Here is a 21,143-nt window from a genome sequence, read left to right as displayed (position 1 = left end):
TACTTGAAAGAAATACATCTTTTTTTATGTTTCACAATTTACAAACACCCTTTTCATGAATAGTTTTTATTAATTAATTTTTAAACAATGTTAATGAAAAACCATGTTCCAAATTTTAAATTGATTCGAAAAACTAGAGGCTTTACGTGCTTTACAAATACGTCAACATTTTATTACACTAATATTCGACGTATTTTAACACTTTTCAGTTTACAGCTGAAACATACTCATCACAAAAAACTTAACCAGTGAAGTAATCATATCAATTTTAGCGATAGTAGTCGTTAGTTAAAAAAAAAGTTCCTCATTATATATCACTTTGTTGTTCTGTACACTTTTCTTACAGATGTATGCAATTTTTTTATAAAGATATACAATCTTTTGACGATATAAAATTATTGTGTTGATGTTTTTGCTACTTAAGAACTAAGTTTAATTTAAGGAGATACTTAGAAATGATTACATTTTAACTGATAAAATTATACTAATCCAATGAGAAAACGTCTTTGCTTATGTTGTACGATACTAAATCTTGGCTGTTCCTAAATTTATAGGGTTAATTAAATTAGATAATAGATATTGATTTTCGTTTGGTTTTGTCTAGAAGTTCCATTTTGTGAAAGTCGATAAAAAAATTTAAAAGAAAGGTGCTTAAAACCTTCAGGCTAGTTTACAGTATACCTCCTATTGAAGGAAATACCATTAAGTGTTTTTGTATATAAATAAAACTGGAATTAATAAATAAAGATTTCAATGGGAATGCGACAGGTAATCATGCAGTGTAAATACCAAATAAAATAAACAATTCAAACCACACAGATTAATGAATTGTGTACACTATGAAATTCGTTGTGCTCATAAACCTTAACAAGTGCAACAGCAAAATGTTTTTCCAGTTAAGTCAGATTTTACTGGTGCCATATGAACATGTAACATGGATTAAAAGAAACGTGTACCTAAGATATCTATCTAAATATGCTTCGGTTTCTCATCCTTAGGAGGAATTAAACTCATGAATGAACTCTGTTCTTTAATAGATATAGCTACCTAAGACGAAAGTTTCTATACGTACATTTACCTCTGCTAACCGTTAAACACACTACCATTCACAAACACTTTCACTATTTACTGCTGTCATTCGCTCTTCATTTCATAACATGCCTGGCCACATCTTCACTTAACCTTTTCAGCATTTGCTCTAAATCATTCTTTCTTGTAGATTCTTTTTGAGGAGTGCGTTCATTTTCTGCTGGTACACCATTTGAAATTTTTCTCATTTCAGGGTCTGTTTTCATGTATTCGTTAGGGTCACCAACAAGGGGACTTGTGGTAGAGATTATAATGAATTTTTCTTCCTCCAGTTGTCGAACAAGTTCGTCATCAATCTTATAGTTCTCGTTATCCTCTTTCTTCTCAAGTTCGTCGTTTCGTATAACTGAAGCTCTATTTTTAGCCATATTATAGCTCGTATAATCTTGTTCATTCTTCCTCTCATCGCTTATTACAGGTGTGATTATCTTATTGTCTATCTTATAGCTCAGTTTATCTCGTTCTTTCTTTAACTCATCATCTTGTATGATTGGGATTGTCTTCTCTTTTATCTTATATCTCAGCCTTTCTTGTTCATTCTTCATCCCACCGTTTCTTACGGATGGGATTGCCTTCTTTCCTGTGTTATAGCTTATGTCATCTTGTTCGTTATTCAGTTCATCGTTTCGTATGGCTGGGATTACCATTTCGTCTATTTTATACCCCACATCGTCATGTTCATTTTTCATCTCACCTTTTCGTACGGCTGTGACTGTCTTCTCCCTTGTCATGTCATCTTGTTCATTGTTCAACCCATCGTTTCGTACGGCTGGAATTGCCTGTTCGTCTACAAAGTAGCTTGAGTCATCTTGCTCGTTTCCCAATCCTTCCTTCTGTAGGACTGGGATTGGTACTTCTTTGGTGCTTCCCGACGGCTCTCCTGATTTCATAAATAAGTCCTCCTGGTCATCAGCAGGAAGGTCATCAGCGGAAGGAGCTATCGTTCTTAAGTTTTCGATAATATCATTTTCTGCTAGTTCCCCTTCAGCTGCCCCCTCTTCAATAGTCATATCTTTTACTTCTTCCGGATCTATAAGAAACATATTTATTATGTACCTCTGCTTCATATTTTTTAAAATATCGTTATAGCATTTATCTCAACATTTTATAAGTTATTTTTCCTAACAATACAATTTGTTATTAAAATTACGGGATTCACTAAGTTTGTAAGCCATACAATAAGAAGATATAAAAATTTACTTATTATGTAACTGACATATTTGCATTTAAGTACATTTGGATCTTAGCATTTATTTATAGAATAGTTCTCATTAAAATGATCTGATATATTAAGAGTTATCCAAAATGAAATCAAACATTCTTTTGGACGATTTGTTTATTTGAAGTTAAACACAAAGCTACAGAAAGGGCTATCTGTGCTCTGCTCACCACGGGTATCGAAACATGGTTTCAAGCATGGTACGTCCGCAAACTGGGGACATTTTGGATGATAACAGTTGCAATGGCGTGAAATTCTTTTCTAAGATGGGGAGTTATTATTATGAATAATTTTACTTCTCATACGACATTAGTATTATTGCCTTATTTTATTATGCTATATTTTAAATACTATGTTTTTCATTCAGTCTCTTAGGAATTTTCACAAAGTTGAAGAATGTATAACAGTATTTCAAACATACTTACATCTACCGAGTTTTGTTCAATACAGAAGTCAACAATCGTCTTGTGACAATTACAGTTAATTATAATCACGCTTTACCATCTTGTTGTAACACGTGGTTCATATAAATAGTTTTCCGACAATTACTGTGATTGTTTTATCCCAGCCGGATTGAGGAGCTCTACATTGAGCAAAATGAGTCGTCAGCAATGGATGTGGCAAACATGATTGAAATATTATTATACACTCTTCTTATTGATAAACCCTAAGGAACTGAATAAATAAGTTTATTGTTAAAATTATAATAGGCTTAATACCAATATATTACGACACATATAGTTGATTATTGTGGATGCTTAGGGCCAACAACTCAGATTGAAAGCACGAATACAGCACATAACTAAACTATTTTAATCAATTCAAAGTTTCATGTCCAATTTCTCAAAGCTATAGCAATAAACACTTTATATTAGTTGCAAATATTTGTATTTTTAAATGAATTGGATTACCCTTATCTGTTAAGATTACTGAAATATTTTAACAGACATCTTAACAATCTGCAGTGTAGAGTGTATGAAAATATATAAAGTATGTGAAAATGTTTAATGTTTTTAGAGAAAGTCATTAATTTTTTTAAAACTTACTTCATAAGTTATTCAGAAAATATGTTCACAGATAACAACACGGCACGTAATGAAATTCAATTAAATACATACAATAATTAAGGTAAACTAAATTAGTTAAATAATTAATCGCTACAGCTAGAGTTTTTCAACAACAAAAAATAAAACATTCTTTGAAAACTGAAATACTGATTTATTAATATTCTTCACTATTTTTTTCCGTTATAGAGAAATTAGAAAAAGTAACATGTTACTAAATAATGACAAAATGTAAAATACATTTTACTTTTCAGATAAGTTTGTTTGGAAAGATGTCTGTATTGATAAACCACGAACATGTTACATCTTAGGCCCACTTTAGACTAATATTTTCGTGGTTCATCAATAGAGAATTTTCAAATTATATTCCACTAATAGAATATTATAAAATAATTTGTTGGTATTCAATTCTGCATTTGTAAGTAAGATAAAGTTTTATCACAGGCTTTATTTGGATGTATTTATTTCGGGCCATTTTGTTTTGGCTTAATCCGTTTTCATTATTATCATATCTTAATTTCATTAGACGATGTCAAACTACACTGATCAAGTTATATTTACAATATTTAAGTATATTCACGTGAATGGTATTTTTCCAGTGTTTTCTTACACACTAATGTACCACAGAGCATCAAATGACAAGCAGTAACACGTAGTAAAATGCTTCTTGGACTGAATTCTCACAAAACAGATGTGATCTACAGCACAATCTAATTTATATCGTTAGTCCTAAGTTCTTTGATTGAAAATAAAGAAAAAGGAACCAGAAAGTGTTCCAGATAACAGCAGTATCAGTGATCCACATACCTCTCATCCTAGCTCCTGTATTGTTCTGTAGTTTAGTGTTGAAGTACGATACCATTCATCTCAATATAAATATTTCTGAAATATAATTTAGGAGTTCAAACTGCAAAGGGGAATAACTATGATAAAAATCGAAAAACTGAATTAATAAATTTGCTTACGGTTTGTTTCACAGAAAAATCAACAAATAAAGGAAATACATAATGTAAACTAACCGTCCAAATATTCCTCATCTCGCTTCAGTATTGTTAACACATCTTCTTTGGCTCCTCCAAGTTTCTCCAACAAATGGATCTAAATTGTATGTTAACAACAAATGAATGTCTCAGCAGTCTCGAATACAATTTAAAGTGATAGGATAAGTAAGCACTAATGGATTAATCAAGTATGGCGAAGATTCTAGTAATTACCATGCATTCTTTGGAATAAACATGCAATTACTAACTTTTAAAGTTACTGCGAAGAAATAGATTCATGTGCTTTGATTACAAAGGAACGTTAAAGCTGTTACTTAGAACGCACGAAGGCAGAAAAACTAAATATATAAGGCTAAACGAAAACAGTTAGTTCTGATACTTCAGCATCGCAAAATGTAATTTACATAACCTAAACAAGCCACTTGTTTATTCTGAAACTTTACTTACGCTAGCAATGTTTGTAATCAAAATTGAGTTCGGTGGATTCCTTTTACTAACTGATAACACCTTATGTGCTATCTTGTCCAACGGAATTGGTTTTAACAAGTAAAGATTACTGTTTATTTTTAACTGATATATTGTAAAAGTTTTCAACTTATAGATTACTTGTTGTACAACACTACCATATAATGAACAGGCTGGTTTGCTGTACCAAGAGTGAAATAGATGTGGCTTTAAAGATAATTTTCCTTACGTTGTAGATGATTAGAAGTAGAAAATCGTTAATTTTCATGTGTGTTATTACTTAAAATAGATTTTGTAATAGCTGCACGTGCAATAAGCGAAAACATAGCAGTTAGATAATCATTTATCTCTTTTTTTTTTTAAGTATATTCTTATTGTTTTTGAAAGTTGCGGTTTAAACTCCGAAAGCCGACGAAATATTGGAAAACCAATAGGCCTAAATTTTTTATACAAGTAACTCAATTAGAAATTTGTTTTTTATTTTCAAATTCCTTTTAACCGTGAAGAGGTGAAAAATACCTTCAGTTACCTTGTTTTTATTTTCGCGCAAAGTTGCACAATTACTAAATGTGCATAGCCATCTCTTATTGTGAACTAGTAGTGTATAGAAGGAAAACAGTTATTCAACAGCACCCACTGCTGACTACTGGACTACTGTTGTCTGACTAAACAGTGAGATTTTACTGTCACTGTCATAGTGCACCTACAGCCCTAAAATGCAGAGTATGTACGTGCAGGAAAAAGAGACACAGGCCTTGAACCATCTGATTAGCATTCCCTATAAGCCAACTACAAGACAATACTTTGTCCTTATATCTTCAAACCCAGGCTTCAGATGCAGATATTTGTTTGTCCAAATATAATTCCACTAGCATAGACCTGCAAAACGTTTGCTGTCAAATTATTATTTTTAATGCAACAGTATTTCTTTAAATACAAGATTTCTAGGACAATACAAACGAAATGTAATCTTAGACTACGGAATCTACAGGCCTACTTGTATTTAGATTGTACTTTATAAAATCTTTAACTAATGTTATTGATAAAGAGATAAATTAACATTCTACGGTGTACGTGTTTTACATTAGCTAAATTAGGACTTAACTATACTGTACTTAATACAATCTATAAATACACGTATAATGTTAATCCACAATCTAACGTCAGACCTTTTTGAAGACTTTGAACTTTTAATGTTGTATTAATTGGGTAATACAGAATATTTACATCCACCTTTTTGCTACTCCTTCGTTCATAGACAAGTTGTAGTGACTGGTTCATTATGATTTCCATCCCTCTGGCGCAGGCGGACACTTGCACTGTTCTCTAGGTAAGATGTTTACTGTACATACTTTTAAGATGCATCGACAGCAGTTATAGTATGACAAAATTTCGGTGTCTACGGTTAGAAATCTTTTGTATTATTTTAGAAATTCTGCATTTAAAGAAGTATTATCGCAATAAAGACACTAATCTTGCAGGTTTCTCTTCTAATGCATTATAATAATACTCAATTTTGTGTCCTCTATGATCTTTTGCGCACACCTTACTATCCGAATACGCATGTGCGCACACGTCATCTCCGTAATAGACACATGAAGAAGTATTTTAATATATGTTAATAGATAATAAAGGGGAGAGTGCGGAAATTTAAACTACATACATCAATTAACATTGACTTATTAAGGGCGTCAGAAGGACACTCTTTGTTTTTGATCAACAGTGCCTAACACCAAAGAGTATATAGTACCTAATCCAGTAAAAATTATAATAATAGATATAATTTCTGAGAAAATAACAACAAAAGAGGTGACTACTATTAAATTCGATTATGCGTAGTTAGGGCACTCGACTCGTAATTTCAAACAAACTATGAAATTTGGTGACTATTTAATCCTAAAATATTTGCAAACAATCGCCTGCATAATCTGGAAAGGTACGGTATTAATTAACGGACAGTTAGTTTCATATAAATATAATTTTAACTATTATTATTTTCTAACGTTTGCTTCAATATTTATAAAATCTTATTTCTATAATAAATGCACATATGACTTTTAAATGAGGAATGCTATTTTGTATTACTCACTATTTCATCTTATGTATTCTTCGGAAGTTTTTATCGTATTCGTAAGACAATTGTGACAATTATGACTTTTACCCCAGAATACAATTTTGTATTAGTCACTGTTTCACGTTATGAATTCTTCTGAAATGTTCGCCCTATTCGTAAGACAACTGCGTAATGAACTGTTATATCCTGAATTTGTTTACTGGAGGAATTGTGGACAAAGTGCAAACAACACTATTCCTCCAACTATTCCTTGCCATCAAGAGTCTAAGTTTGAAGGTTTTATTACTTTGAGTTTATCGAAACTTCTGATAAGCCACGAAAAGGCTTAAAATGAATAGCTTGCACCATTATTGCGAGAATGGATCTTAAGTACGTAATAAAAGCTCCTAATTACATGTGAAGTATTATGTTTATTCAATAAGCTCTATCTCTTTGCTTTTTTTTTTTACGTTATGTTATAGTTATTAAATAAATTTTATATCAAATTAAAGTTTAGTTGGGAATTCTTTAAACATTTAACGAAAGTGCAATATGTATATTTTACATGGAAGAAGGAACAGTAACTAAACAAACTTTCTGAATATTAATGTTTTAAACAATGAGCTTGTATCAAAAATGACTCTGTAATTGTAAGCTCTTGTTTACCGATAACTGATAACTAACTTCAAACGACTTTTTAATCATCTACTGGAGGTAATTGTTTATTTTGAATTTCGCACAAAGCTACTCGAGGGCAATCTGCGCTAGCCGTCCCTAATTTAGCAGTGTAAGACTAGAGGAAGGCAGCTAGTCATCACCACCCATTGCTAAGTCTTGGGCTTCTCTTTTACCAACTAATAGTCGGATTGACCATCACATTATAATACCCAGACGGCTCATAGACAGGCATGTTTGGTGTGATGGGGATTCGAACCGCGACCCTCAAATTATGAGTCGAGCATTCTAACCACGTGGTCATGCTGGGCATTGCTATTTACGATCGCCTTATTGTTTTATTTGGTAGTTAGTTATAATTTCAAAATACGAGTGATGTACGCAACTTTTAACTGGCTTACTTAAATACACAGTCGGACTTAACGAAGTGTTATTTTTAGTATATTAAGCCATTATTTTTTTTAAATATTATTCGTTAACTTACCTTCTTTAAAATTTGTTTGAGGAGTTTTTTACGAAGAGCCAACTAAAATATAGAGAAAAAAATGCAAAAGACATAAATGTTAAACAAACTGTAATGAGACATGAAAATGAATTACAATACTAAAATATTACAAAACCTAAAAGAACGAAAAACAGAAAACAAGTAAAGTTCTAAACAATTTTGAAATAAAATTCATTTTAAGTGATGGACGTATGAAAAATAATTTTTACTTACAATCATAATCTTATATCATTATTAATCTTACAATTATTATGATTAAAAATCATTATTACTTCTTATTAATATCATTAAGTCATTATTAATTATTAATATTAATCGTATATTATTAATTAGTTATCGTTAACTTATTGTAGAAATTAGATTGGAATATTACAATTATTAATCAGTATACTTTTATTTTAAAGCAATTTTAATTTATAGCTAAACGCATAGGAATATAATATAAAGTAGGAGATAACTCGTACTTTGCGTACGAAATATATATTTTGGTGTGGTATTTCGTATTTGAAAACACAAAGTTTATGACATATAACGGCGGTGTTATTTACGTAAAGTACTTAAAATGATTAAGCTACTCGCGTATAAGGCTAGGTACCTAGAGTTTTGAAAAAATCTTACGGACGTGCGGGGTGTCTCAATTACTGAGGGGTTAAATCTAAACAGGTTAAACCTATTCCATAACACGTAATACTTATCAAGCATCTTTAATGCAAAAGAGACACTTTGAGCCGATGGTCTTATCAAAATGACAAACCGTTCGACTTATGTAGTAAGAGACACCAGATACAGCGATACTTTCAAAACTTGGGTATCTGCGGCAAGTGTTAAAATATGACATGGTGACGGTACCTGAACTCTAGGTGTCTAGAAACAAATGAAGAAATTTACACACACAAACCTTCACAAATAAATATTATTGTGGAAGATAGAGCTTTGAGGGATGAAAGATCCATTCCCCAAATACCCTTCCTTTTGCAATGCACAATGATATCTATACCCACCATTCTGTTAAGCATACATTGACGTCGTCCCTGCTTCCCTACCCCTAATTCCATTTTTGCATAGCTTAATAAAGAGTAAAAAACATCCCCCACACGTTACTCTTTTAACTGTGTAGTCAACAAGAGGGTTACAGTTTCCTACCTTTGATTGTGAGTTCTGAATACCAATGTTCGTCGATAGTGCAGGAACTGGTGAAGACGCAGCTGCAGTTTTGATAGTCAGTCCCTGCAGGGGAACTTGTGATGTAACCGGGGTAATGCTGAAAGTCATTTTGGAATTTATAGGCTGACTATGAAGTTGCTGGACTAACTCGTCATTCTCCCCCATGGATTTCAAAGGTTTTGGTGCCTTGTTGATGGATTTAATTTTTGTGTTTGAAATATCAACGTTATGTCCTCCTAGAAGATCGTTGTGTCGAGTCCAGATAGCGCTGTGAGGTGGGGGTTGTGCAACGTAATCTTTCTGAAAAAATAAATTAGGCTTATGCCGAGAAGTGGACGATTGTTCCATCTCAGCAGCCAGACGCCCTAAATGGTGTACATAAGTTTCTATCCACTGTTTTTCTTTGATATCTTTAGCCCGACGTAACATATCTAGGGCTTCTGTCAGGAGTAACGAAGGCTTTTTGGTAAATACCAGGGGGTAGTTCTTCTGGAAATCACCTAGTGATTTAGGTCGTAATTTGTCCTTTAACGAAAAGGAATTGGTAAATACATCTTATTCCTCATCAAATTTGATTGTGGTAATTAAATTATTGTCTGCATAACAAGTTAATAAGAAATTTGATAATCATAAAGAGGCTACGAAGAGAATGATCAACTAGGTATTTTAAGGAAAAGAGAAAATATAACTTCATTTGAAGGAAAAAGAGATTATAGTTAAATGGCGAACAACAGAACTAAAAAGGTTTAATTTGTTATAAGTATGCCTAACCATTGTTTGATTTAAACGAAATCTAGAACAACAAACAGAAGCGTTTGTTTTTTTCAGTAATGTTTTGGCTGCATTTGAAACTTGCAAATAAATGAAGATTTATGATCTGATTCCGTACTAGTTGAATTAAAAACTGGAAATAAAGGAATTTTTAAATCGCAATCTGTTGATGTAATACAAGAAGCTCACGAGATATAGTTAAGTAAATAAAGTAGCGCCTGTATATTCTAAGCTAGGGAAGTTAAGAGATTCGATTACATAGTATACATCGTAATGATACACACACCCTTGAAGCAACAGGTGATTTAAGGGGTTAAGATAAAGGAACTGACGTTGAGACATTCTGTTGGAGTAACCTCGTAAAATTAAGAAATCTTAGATATATAAAATTTGTCATTGTGGAATATCCCTTAAACTAATTTAAGACATTAACTGATTAAGGAAGATAAAGTGAATTGTGCATAAAGGACGTAAGTCTGGTAAATTCTGTTGGTCTGGTATGGCCAGGTGACACTTGACTAGTAACCTGAGGGTTGGGGGTTCGAATCCCTATTGCAACAAACGTGCTCGACCTTTCAACCGTAGGGGCGTTATAATTTGAAGGTCAATCCCACTATTTGTTGGTGAAAAAGTAGCCCATGAGTTGGCGGTGAGTTGTGATGACTAGCTGCCTTTCCTCTAGTCTTACACTGCTAAATTAGGGACGACTAGCGCAGATAGCCCTCGTGTAGCTTTGCGCGAAATTCAGAAACAAACAAACAAATAAATTCTGTTGAATTAGCGTAAGGACATTAAGAGCTTTGGATATGTAAATAATTCTTAATTGTTATCTTTGAACAAGTAACGAAATTTAAAGGATTTAATTAGATAAAAAACGTTATGATTGTAATGTCTTTTTAAACGAGTCTGATTAAAGGAATAGAACGATTTCTAGCGAACTACAGCATTGTATGTTATAGTTTTTCCAAGGAATTTTTGGAAGAAAAATAATACTATTTTCCCGAAGGTACCCCAGTGGCACAGTAGTATGTCTGTGGATTTACAGTGCTAAAACCGGGTTCGATACCCGTTGTGGGCAGAACACACATAGACTGTGTAGCTTTGTGCTTAATTCAAAACAACAACAATTCCCCAGAAGAACATTACTTAGTTTCATAGAAAATTGAGTTTAGTTTATGTTAGAAAAACACCACAGTCGTTTTTAAAAATCCGGACATTTTGACAATGATTTGAATGTTTTTCTGAAGAATGTCCTTTTCTTTGATATTACTCCCATTTCCCTGGTGTTCAGTTGGGCGGTAACTCGGTTTTTTACAGCATTTCTGTCCAATAATTGAATTTATTAATAAAGTAAAGGTTTTTCCGACTTTAAAATAACTTAGAACAATTTGCTAAAACAATTCGAGTTATTAGGATTCCATATATGACTAGATTAATTGCCATGAAGGTAATGTTTTATGACTTAAAGAAACAGGCGTGAACATGTTTACGGTTTTCTTGTACATTTTACATTTTATTGATAATTCGATATCTTTCAAAATTTTTTATAAACTTACCTCGATACTTCCTGAAACATTTCCTTCGTTACTAGAGACACCTAGGATGTCGGAAGAAACGTCTATTATTATTTAAATGCAGTGTTTAATGATATTAAATACTAGTACTTAATCTTAATTCTAAGTTGATAATTTGTCTTTTTAGTCAACAGGATTACGGTAAAAACATATCAACAAAGACTAAGCATACGTTATAATAATTAGTAGTACACAATTTGCTCGTTTATCACGTGACAAACATTTTGAAATTTTTAAACAACACTAAAATAAATAGTATAAAGCTAAGAGAGGAAAGTAATAAGGTATATCATTAAAATCAGATGTTCTTAATTCATTTTCACTTGTTCATTAAGGTTTGTTTGAAGCACAAAGCTACACAATGGATTATCTATGCTCTGCCCACGACGGGTATAGAAACCCAATTTCTAGCGGTATAAATTCGCAGACATACCACTGTGCTACTGGAGAGTTGTTCATTCAGGTTTATTATATTAAAATTACCACATGGACGTTTCTTTAGGAAAGTTATTAAGAAAAAAATATGATTTACCTGTGACCAGTATACTAAGTAAATCATCATTATTATTTTCGTTATGTGGTAATTCCATAATTATAGAATACGATCAAATAAGTTAGAAGACGGAGAAGATACAAAAACAGATATCAGCTAAAACCATCATTGCTTATATAGGCTAAAGCTAGATAATAATTTCCTGCCTTTAATGTAATGACGTCCAAGTTCATGTGATACTAATTGAAAACAAAATGCCATAGGTGAAACCTCATTAAAGCGACTTCGGTATCAGCTTCATAGCTCACGGTAGAACTACGAGCTACAGACTAATATTGTAATAAATTTCTACAGGCCAGTTTTCATAACAAGCAGTGTTCAGCGTTTAATGTTTCGTTGGAGAGAGCAGAGATAAGAGGCGCAGACACAAAGTAAACAACTTTATTTTGAGCTCTTTGTTCAAATATTCTAGGGAAACAATATCATACTTAAAGGTCGACTTTAGGTTTTGAAAAATAAACATTTAAAACTTCAAACCTAAATTGTTTTTATTTAATCTTAGACAGATAGCAAATGCATACAACAGATAAAAAGTATATGATGGATTCACCAAATACTCTCGAAACAGAATGGAAATTTCCTGTTTTCATAGTATTCGAATAACTTTCATTGTTCTACCAGTAATAAGAATTATAATAATTGTATGGTTTACATACTTCTACAGCAACAACGACAAAAACAAAATGATGAACATTTACATAGGCTATTCATAGAAGTTTAACGTCTACACGTTTCTGGACAACTTTTACGTTTTTAAACTCTTCTATTTGGATTACTTTACAATCCACTGAAAGAAAAAATAATAGGTGATGTAGAAATAGGTTTAAATTATTATTCAGTGGAGTATAACAAGGCATTCAATGTAACTAATGTAGTTATTGATGTTAAAGTTAGAGAAAATGCATGTTTTAAACTTTTCACGATTTAAAACAAAATTCTAAAAGAATAATAGGGTGAAACCAACAAAGGGAATATTTTATTTTTTTTAGTGGTATAAATTAAACATAATCTAATTGTTTGTTTTTCAACATTTTTCAAATATTTCAATAAAGTATATTCTTTATTCGAATTTGTGATGAAATTATCACAGTTTTTGTAATAATTTAGATTATTTTATGCTTATTTGACATTAAGTGGGAATAATTGTTCATATTCCTTATAAATAGTTATAAATATTTCATATAGTCATTTATTTGTATTTCATACATTCAGGCAATCTAATCTTGTACAGTTCTTTATTTGTTATGTTTAAGATAATAAAACTTGAAAAAAAACACTATACAAAATTATAACGGTCATAATTCATTGTTTTTATTGTACTTTCTAAAATGACTGAAAACAATAGTTTTTGTTATGTGTTTGTGTTTAATTTTTAATATAAAAACAGCATTAAACAGAGTTTAAAATCTTATTTATAAAACTTTTAAACATTTTTATCTATTAAAAGTGCACTGATCATAAACATGCGTTGGAACAAAGTTAAGTTATATCTCATTCAGTTTACTTTAGTGTTAAAATTTTGCGGTTCGATCATTGCGATGTTTCCAGACAAATAACAAAATATGCAGTTTTATATTCAACAACGAACATGTCATTCACTCTGTATATCTCCATAACTTAAAAAATACCTTAGTTTATGTAGCTCCGATCTTCTGACTGTTTACTTAAAATGAACTATTAATCTATATATCTGTGAGGAATGCTATAGTTTATAAAAAGACTACCGTACTTACATATAATTCATTTCGCAGCTGTATTACATCATCATAAATTCAACTTGAATACCTTAAATACCTTAAAGATATAAAGATGACGTTTCATTATAAATACTTTAAGACATACTAAAAATGCCATAAATGTAGCACTATAGTAGATGATAAATGACAAAGTCAACGGTTAGAGTACAAAATAATAAAAAATGGTTATACCATTATAAACTATACAATATGCTCGTAACAAAAAGTATGATAACATTCTTAGACTGAACGTGGCCCAATGGTTGGCGTCACAGAATGACACATTAATGTCGCTCAACCATCATTCATATCATATTACCGAAGAAAAAAATTATACTTTGCACTGTGACATCGTGAATAAGTTATATGGATGAATTTCAAATCTAAATATTCGGTCAAACAAGAGCAACCAAATTTTATGTTAGTTAAACAATAAAAAAGTTGTCTATTTCCGCAATAAAAACAAGACTGCTTAAGACACACAAATTAAGTACTCGCTATATGCTGTGACTTTTAGCATTATTCCATTTTTGCAATATCTCTGTTTAAAAAAACATTTCTATATATATATATTGCTGTGTTAACTTATAACCGGATGTTATGTTGACCAGAAATCGACAGACAACTATTTTATTTGGTTCTATGTATATCAGATTTGTATTTTAATCAGTCTGAAGCTATTATAAAGCGGCTAGTGGTTGTATATCAATCTGAAACTGTTACAAACAGATCAATAACAGTGTTTCAGTGTGAAACTATCACTAACTGGCTAGTGTTAATGTATTATATGAAATTACCACAAACAGACCTGTGGTAGAATAATAGTCTGACGTTATGGGTAGTAGTAGTTTCTTAATCTGAAACTAATACACACCAGCCAATACTAGTAAAACAGTCTGAAACAATATCACAAATCGGTCAATGATATTGTTCATTGTAAGAAAAAGTTTGCTTTTCATTTTATTACTCGTAACGACAATGAATGTTATTTTGCACATGACAACAAAACGTGAGAAAAGTGGTTACTTGCATACACTTGTCTCTTAATTATTCTCCTCAAATGATAAGTTGAGGACCTTAAATTTAAAGAGTAACGAAATTTCCCGTGGGATTTTTCTTTGCATGAAAGCAAAAAAGTAAGTTTTCCGATATTAAGCTTGAGCGATAGAGAAAGAAGCAGGTTATGTAAGGCCTCATAATTGAGTAAAGCAGTTGCAAACTCTTGGGCTAATCTAATCGAATAGAGAGAATGAACGTCATACCGTAACACAGGTTGTGGTGATGAGATGCGAGCCTACAACCCACAGGCCTAACCACCAGGCCATGTCATGCCATGCCAACTTTTGGTATCAAATTAGTGAATCGCCTGTGAAACTGTCAGCCCGTTTTCGAAGTTCATTAAGGATTAATTAAAGATTTGACATTTAATGAATGTGTGTTAACTTTCAACGAACAGTTGCTTATATAATATTAAAGCTGATATTCAATCATTTAATGGATTAATATTTCTAATGGATTGATACCATAATTATAAGACCTGTACTAACTTAGCTAATGTAACAAAGTGGCCGTCTTTTGTTGTTTATGAAAACAGCGTTACATTGAGATTTTGAAACATAACTCGAAATTTCTCGTAGAATCTTTGTTAAAATTTTGTGTAGGTATTTAATAAATCAGTTTCTTGTAGCTGATTAGTCGTAAAGCAACGAAATAAAGCTGTACGAAGTAAAATGAATTGTTTGCAAAGACGTATTCAATTTTGTGCGCGACTGCATAAAACTATATACATAATAAAAGGACAAAAGTAAAAAGATTGAAGAAAAATATTCACTGGGTTAAAAATAGTATATACATTAGCAGATTTGTCAAGTAGAACTCAGAGAAAAATGTCAGAGGTTAAGATAAATATGTTATTAATGACGTCAGTTACTATAGTGACATTCCCAGATGAGGACTGTAAATGTTTCAGGTTTTTACATTAATAATTCACGTAAATAAATAAAATATTACGTCTATTCGTTTACAAAATCGTAAAGACATCAAACGTTTATCTCAATGCAAGATTTCACTTTTGTACAGGAATGTAACTTTATTCACAAGGAAATAATTTGTCGTTTTTGCTAAGCGACTGTAACAGTTGTTCTCTAGTGGAACAGCAGCGAATATTTAAACTACAAAATTTAAATTTAGATAATGATAATAACAGTAGTTCAGTTTACTCAGTAAAGTTTGGTTTTAACAAACGTAGGTTATGAAATTTCTAGCCAATAAAAGTCATGATGTCAGAATAATGTAATTTTTCAAATAATTCCACAATTCCATTATTTCGGCCAGGGTACACGTCCCGTCGTCACTAAAACACACACACTCTTACTGCACTTTAGAGACATGAGTGCCCTATAAAGAGTGTAAATCAAATGCAACTGTTCGGTCAATTAAGAGTAGCTTTAGAGCTGTCGTAGAGTGCTGTTAACTATTTATCTTCTCTCAAATTTATCAGTTCAGAATTAGAGACGACGATATACAAATAAGCTTTATACGAAGTTCTGAAACAAACAAGTAAAATTCCGGATTTTATAGGAACTATAAAACGTATTCATGAAAACATACCTGCACCAGGAGAACTGAGAAACATAAATTTCTCCGTGACGTGAAATGGAAAAATCGTCACCCCTATCGTGAATCTGAATGCACACAAGATAAAAATGTTGCGAAGTTTGGGGTTGCATATCGCGTAATAAAAGGTTTTTTTTAGTATCATATAAGTAAGAGTTCTATTATAGTATAATACGTACATATGTATACGCTACATTTTTATTTCTTCGTGCTTTTTTAACTTTTTATTTATCCAGAGTACATGGAGAGATCACGGGTACTAATGTCACTCGAATGCAGTTACCTCTAAAACGTTTTAGCTAAATTAATACCATGGGTTTAAAGATGAAAAGAGTACAAGGTATATAAGTTATTGTACAAACGCTACTACGGAATAGTATATTTGATCTTTCAACAATTTCTAATGAAAATAGAATAAATGAATCAGTATTAGTTTGGAAAATTTTAAGATCCTTTATCTTAACTGGTAGCTTAGGCATTAGTTATATATTGTAACACAGTATACTATTTATTTTCCCTTATTAGGGTAAATAATATCCAGCTATTTACATATAATGCTAGAATGTTTAACTAACTACTGCACGCGAATAATATTTCAGTGCATTTATTAGGTTTATCACGACAAAAAAGGTTTAAAGTAAAAAAAACAAACTCGATAGATTTAATTTTACTTCACTCTATCACAAAATGTGACTTTTAACACCGAAATCTGCATCTTTATCTTTGTTTAGAAAATCAAACTTGTATATTATTTCTAAAAATAACAAGAAAAAACAACCAAGGAAAACCTTGCAAAACATTTAAAGATTTTACATAACAAACACCCGATCACCCACCCTGTTGCTATGGTTACGTATTCAAAGCTTTGATAACACCAAGCAAGCGTCTTACAACAAATACATTGAGCTGAAACATACGCAACCAACAATGATTAGAAGGTCCTGATACGTAATAACATTGACAGAAGAAAAATAAATGTATTGGATTTAGGAACCTGCAGCTTTCTAATTAAATAATTTGGTGATGTAATATTGAGTTTAAATTTTTTTTTAAATATCGTTAGCTCAGTTTGAGTCTTCTTCCTTTTAAAAAACACAATCTTTTAATTTATCTTATAGCTTGTTAAAATATTCAAGTACGACAAATAACATAGTAAAAAATAAATAGAATGCTCACCTGCAGATGTTGTGACTGCAGTACATAGAAGAAAGCAAAACAGTAAAGGTAAAATAAGCATCGTACTTTACGGAATAGACAAGTCTCGAGAATCTTTTTTCGCTTGATATTAACAAACTAGTTGATTTTCTAACTCTGTTAACGAAATGTAAACTGGTAGAGTTGGAATGTCTCTGCTTTCTGTTACGATTTCTATGATTTTCTCCTCAATGGTAAGGGTCACATCTACTTAAGAGACCCCGTTGCAGTAGTACTTATTCTCTATTTCACAGCCAGAATTGAAGGACCAGGCGATCGAATACCAGTGACGTCATTAAGATCAATAATCCGGGACTTTGAGTACATGTCGCACGAGTTTCTCATATCCTAATTGACGACGTTGATTCAAGATTTCTTCTTGCATAATATAACGTTTTTATAGATTGTTTGCTGTTTAGTAAACTTATGCAAAGAATTAATGCAGCAAATATATTATTATTTGCATTAACGTGCTATTAACTGTATTTATTTATTTAATATTTACCATAAACATTAATGGCTACGTAATATTGAAACTTTTGTCGATATTTTTTTCACATACTTTTTTATATCGTATACCAACACTTTCATAGGGTAGAAGTATATCCGAATGTTAATCCCCCCTAATCTTTCTTTGCTTGTTTGTTCTAATTGATTAAAAATGGTTTAACGGCTAAATTTGATACAAAGGGGTCTAGTTTGGACCATGATGTTGCTAGTTTGTTTTTTTCTCCTACTAAAATAATTGTTAGAAGTATGTCCTGAGCAATTTAAACCATTGTATTTGTTGTAAATGGTTTAGAAAAGACGAGGGGTTATGTTTGACAGAAGGAGTCTAGACAAGACCACGATTTTGCTAATTTCTATTTGTACTCCTACTAAAAATAATTGTTAGAGCAATGTCCTGAGAAGCGTAAACTTTTATACTGAATAAGAAACGTAGAGAAATTTTTAGTAATATTTCAAAATACAAATTTTTCAGTATTCAAATGGTAGACATTCAATAGCTTTTTTACAGTTTTACAGTTTACTGTAAAAATCAATATATACCTTTGTTCTATCAGATCATTCATCACTGAAATATACTTTTATGAACCTTTAATTAGATTTTAATTTGACACCTCTGTTTTGACATTAAGTGAGATTTATTGAATTTCTGGTAACGCAGAGTTTAAAATAATTTAGTAAGTAGTCTTTCTTAAAGATATACAAATCGATAAAACAGTTGTTTTCAAGAAAGTCATTTGGTGATTTGTCTCCATATTATTCTATTTCTAATAGCCAATATAATCACCTTTCAAATGTAGAGTACTCCATTTCAATATTCCAAACATCTTATTTTGGTACCGTTTTATATAAAGTTGAAAAAGGTTAAGCCATTAACTTGTTATTCTAAATTTAAAGAAATACATTTTAAAACTTCAATTAGCTTAAAATAGTTTTAACCCGAATTCTTTATATTTAGCAATATATTTTACTTAATTTTAGATGGCACTGTAGTTTTAAATTCTTTTTATTTTTTCGTTATTAAGCACAAAGCTACAAAATGGGCTGTCTCTGCTCTGACCACCAGTTTATCATTTTAACCCGTACAGTAAAAAACGTTGCTACAATGTTAGAAGTTGTAATTGAAAATATTGTTTGCGATACCAATTACACCTCGCAACGTCAAACACAAGATATTTTTCTGAGTAGTTATAATATACATAATAATTTTCACCAGTGTTTAACTTGTGAACCAAAAATCAGAACTGGTTTGTTTGTTTGTTTTCATATAAAAGAACCTGAACCAGGTTTACAGTTTAGCTGTTTAATCGCACAATCAACAAATTTGCTACATTTTCGGTTGTCAGAAATAATTTATATTTCCAAGAAAAAGTAATCAGATACAGATCTAAACATCTTACTTATTGACACACTTGCCTGTTTTATCAGAAAAAAAGTTTAATCCAAACCTGGATTAACAATGCATTAAAACTAGTTTAAAATGACCCGTTACCTATATACTTCAAGCTTGCCGTGAAAAACGTGATTTTTAGACTAAACCGAACTTTACAGTCGACGAACATTGTAATGAACTGCAGACTTGTTTTGTTTATCCAGAACTAAGCTGTCTATAAACATGTAATCACAAACGGCTGTAAAGAAAAAACATCATTTGTAACATGTTAAACCCGTGTTAGACCATGTTTTACTTAAGTACAACTGGCATATACAAATTTGTATCCTGTCAAGCCATTTACCAACTTTATATAGTACACATACGTATATTAAGTATAGTTTTCGAATGGGCTCATTCATGTTAGTGAATACAACAGCTTTTACTAAACATTTAATAATGATATAAAGTAATACTTTACGGTACGTTGTACACAGAATTAACGTTTATAAGTAGCAGAATTTTCCAACATGTAGTATGTTCGATGTTTGCTTTTGTTTGCTAGCAATCCGTTTCTTAAAATAAGTGTTTAATAACATACATATGCTACTTACAAGGTTTAACAGAGTTTGTACAACTTCAAAGCTACATGAATGGATTTTTGTTGAAATAGAGAACGGTGTATTACACAACTTTTGAAACAAACTACTTATAAATTATGTAATAAACATCCGTTGTGATTTTTTTATCCTTTTTCTGTATGATTTAAAGATTCACATAAAACTTCTAAGACAATTTATTTTAGAATATACCTTAAAATGTTGACGGAAGCAAATATAAATTCAGATCCTTCCCCAAAGTTAAAGGGGGTTAAGCACCCAACTTATTCTTCAAAGGCTGCTCCCAAGTGGTACAGCGATATCTGTGGAGTCATAACGCTACAAATCAGGTACAGATATTCCGTTGTGTAGCTTGTGATTAACCAATAACAGCCCTCCAGTGGCACAGCGGTATGTATGCAGATTTAAAACACAAGAAATCTGGTTTTGATACCCGTGGTGGGCAGAGCCCATTGTGTAGCTTTGTGCTTAATTAAAAACAAACAAACAAACCAACAAATAAGCAATAACAAAGTACTAGGTATTTAAGACTTCAACCATAAAACAATGCCGGTTACATTTTAAAATAAAGTGTTTTTGTTCCTATCTCGAATTTTTTTCACCACTTTACGTGTTGAAATGGATTTTCCACCCTTTAAAGAAATACCGATCTTATTAAAAAACAACGTTTGAATAAACATAAAACTAAACTTCCAACCAAAGGCATAATAAAAGAGTAAAAACATGAGATATATTTGGAGGATATATAAAGAGTTATGCACACGATCAAGCAACTAACAATTTGATCAAGGGAAAAATTAAATCAAATGTTTTTAGTGCGATCAAGTTTCTTAGGCTAGAACGATAGTTCCATAACTGTTTGACTCTTCTTTGTTATCGACAAAATATATTTCTGGATTTACATGTCACTTCCTTGGTAATATATTTTTATTTTTATAATTTGACAATAAGTTCCGTATGTCTTA

At 31.4% G+C, this 21,143-nt stretch overlaps 1 protein-coding gene across 1 annotated transcript; it reads right to left on the bottom strand.

Moving 5' to 3' along the window:
- Positions 1 to 767: 767 nt before the first annotated feature.
- On the bottom strand, positions 768 to 17,943 carry LOC143232795 (uncharacterized). The gene is made up of 6 exons (XM_076468657.1): positions 17,662 to 17,943; positions 11,563 to 11,603; positions 9,215 to 9,760; positions 8,051 to 8,092; positions 4,392 to 4,470; positions 768 to 2,119 (listed from the first exon to the last, which is right to left on the bottom strand). Exons 1-6 carry the CDS (start codon positions 17,720 to 17,722, stop codon positions 1,146 to 1,148), a joined length of 1,743 nt encoding a protein of 580 aa, XP_076324772.1. The 5' UTR covers positions 17,723 to 17,943; the 3' UTR covers positions 768 to 1,145.
- Positions 17,944 to 21,143: the final 3,200 nt, after the last annotated feature.

The sequence above is a fragment of the Tachypleus tridentatus genome, chromosome 11 (assembly GCF_004210375.1).
Source record: "Tachypleus tridentatus isolate NWPU-2018 chromosome 11, ASM421037v1, whole genome shotgun sequence".
Lineage (NCBI taxonomy): Eukaryota > Metazoa > Arthropoda > Merostomata > Xiphosura > Limulidae > Tachypleus > Tachypleus tridentatus.
This window is presented reverse-complemented; position numbering and strand designations above follow the sequence as displayed.

Bases quoted from the DNA above. Each gene is read 5' to 3' on its own strand.
- LOC143232795 (XM_076468657.1), bottom strand. From the start codon at position 17,722: ATGCTTATTTTACCTTTACTGTTTTGCTTTCTTCTATGTACTGCAGTC. The intron at 8,093-9,214 runs GTAGGAAACTGT...TCTATATTTTAG, and splicing joins TTCAGAACTCACAATCAAAG to TTGGCTCTTCGTAAAAAACT. The intron at 4,471-8,050 runs GTAAGTTAACGA...CATACAATTTAG, and splicing joins TCAAACAAATTTTAAAGAAG to ATCCATTTGTTGGAGAAACT.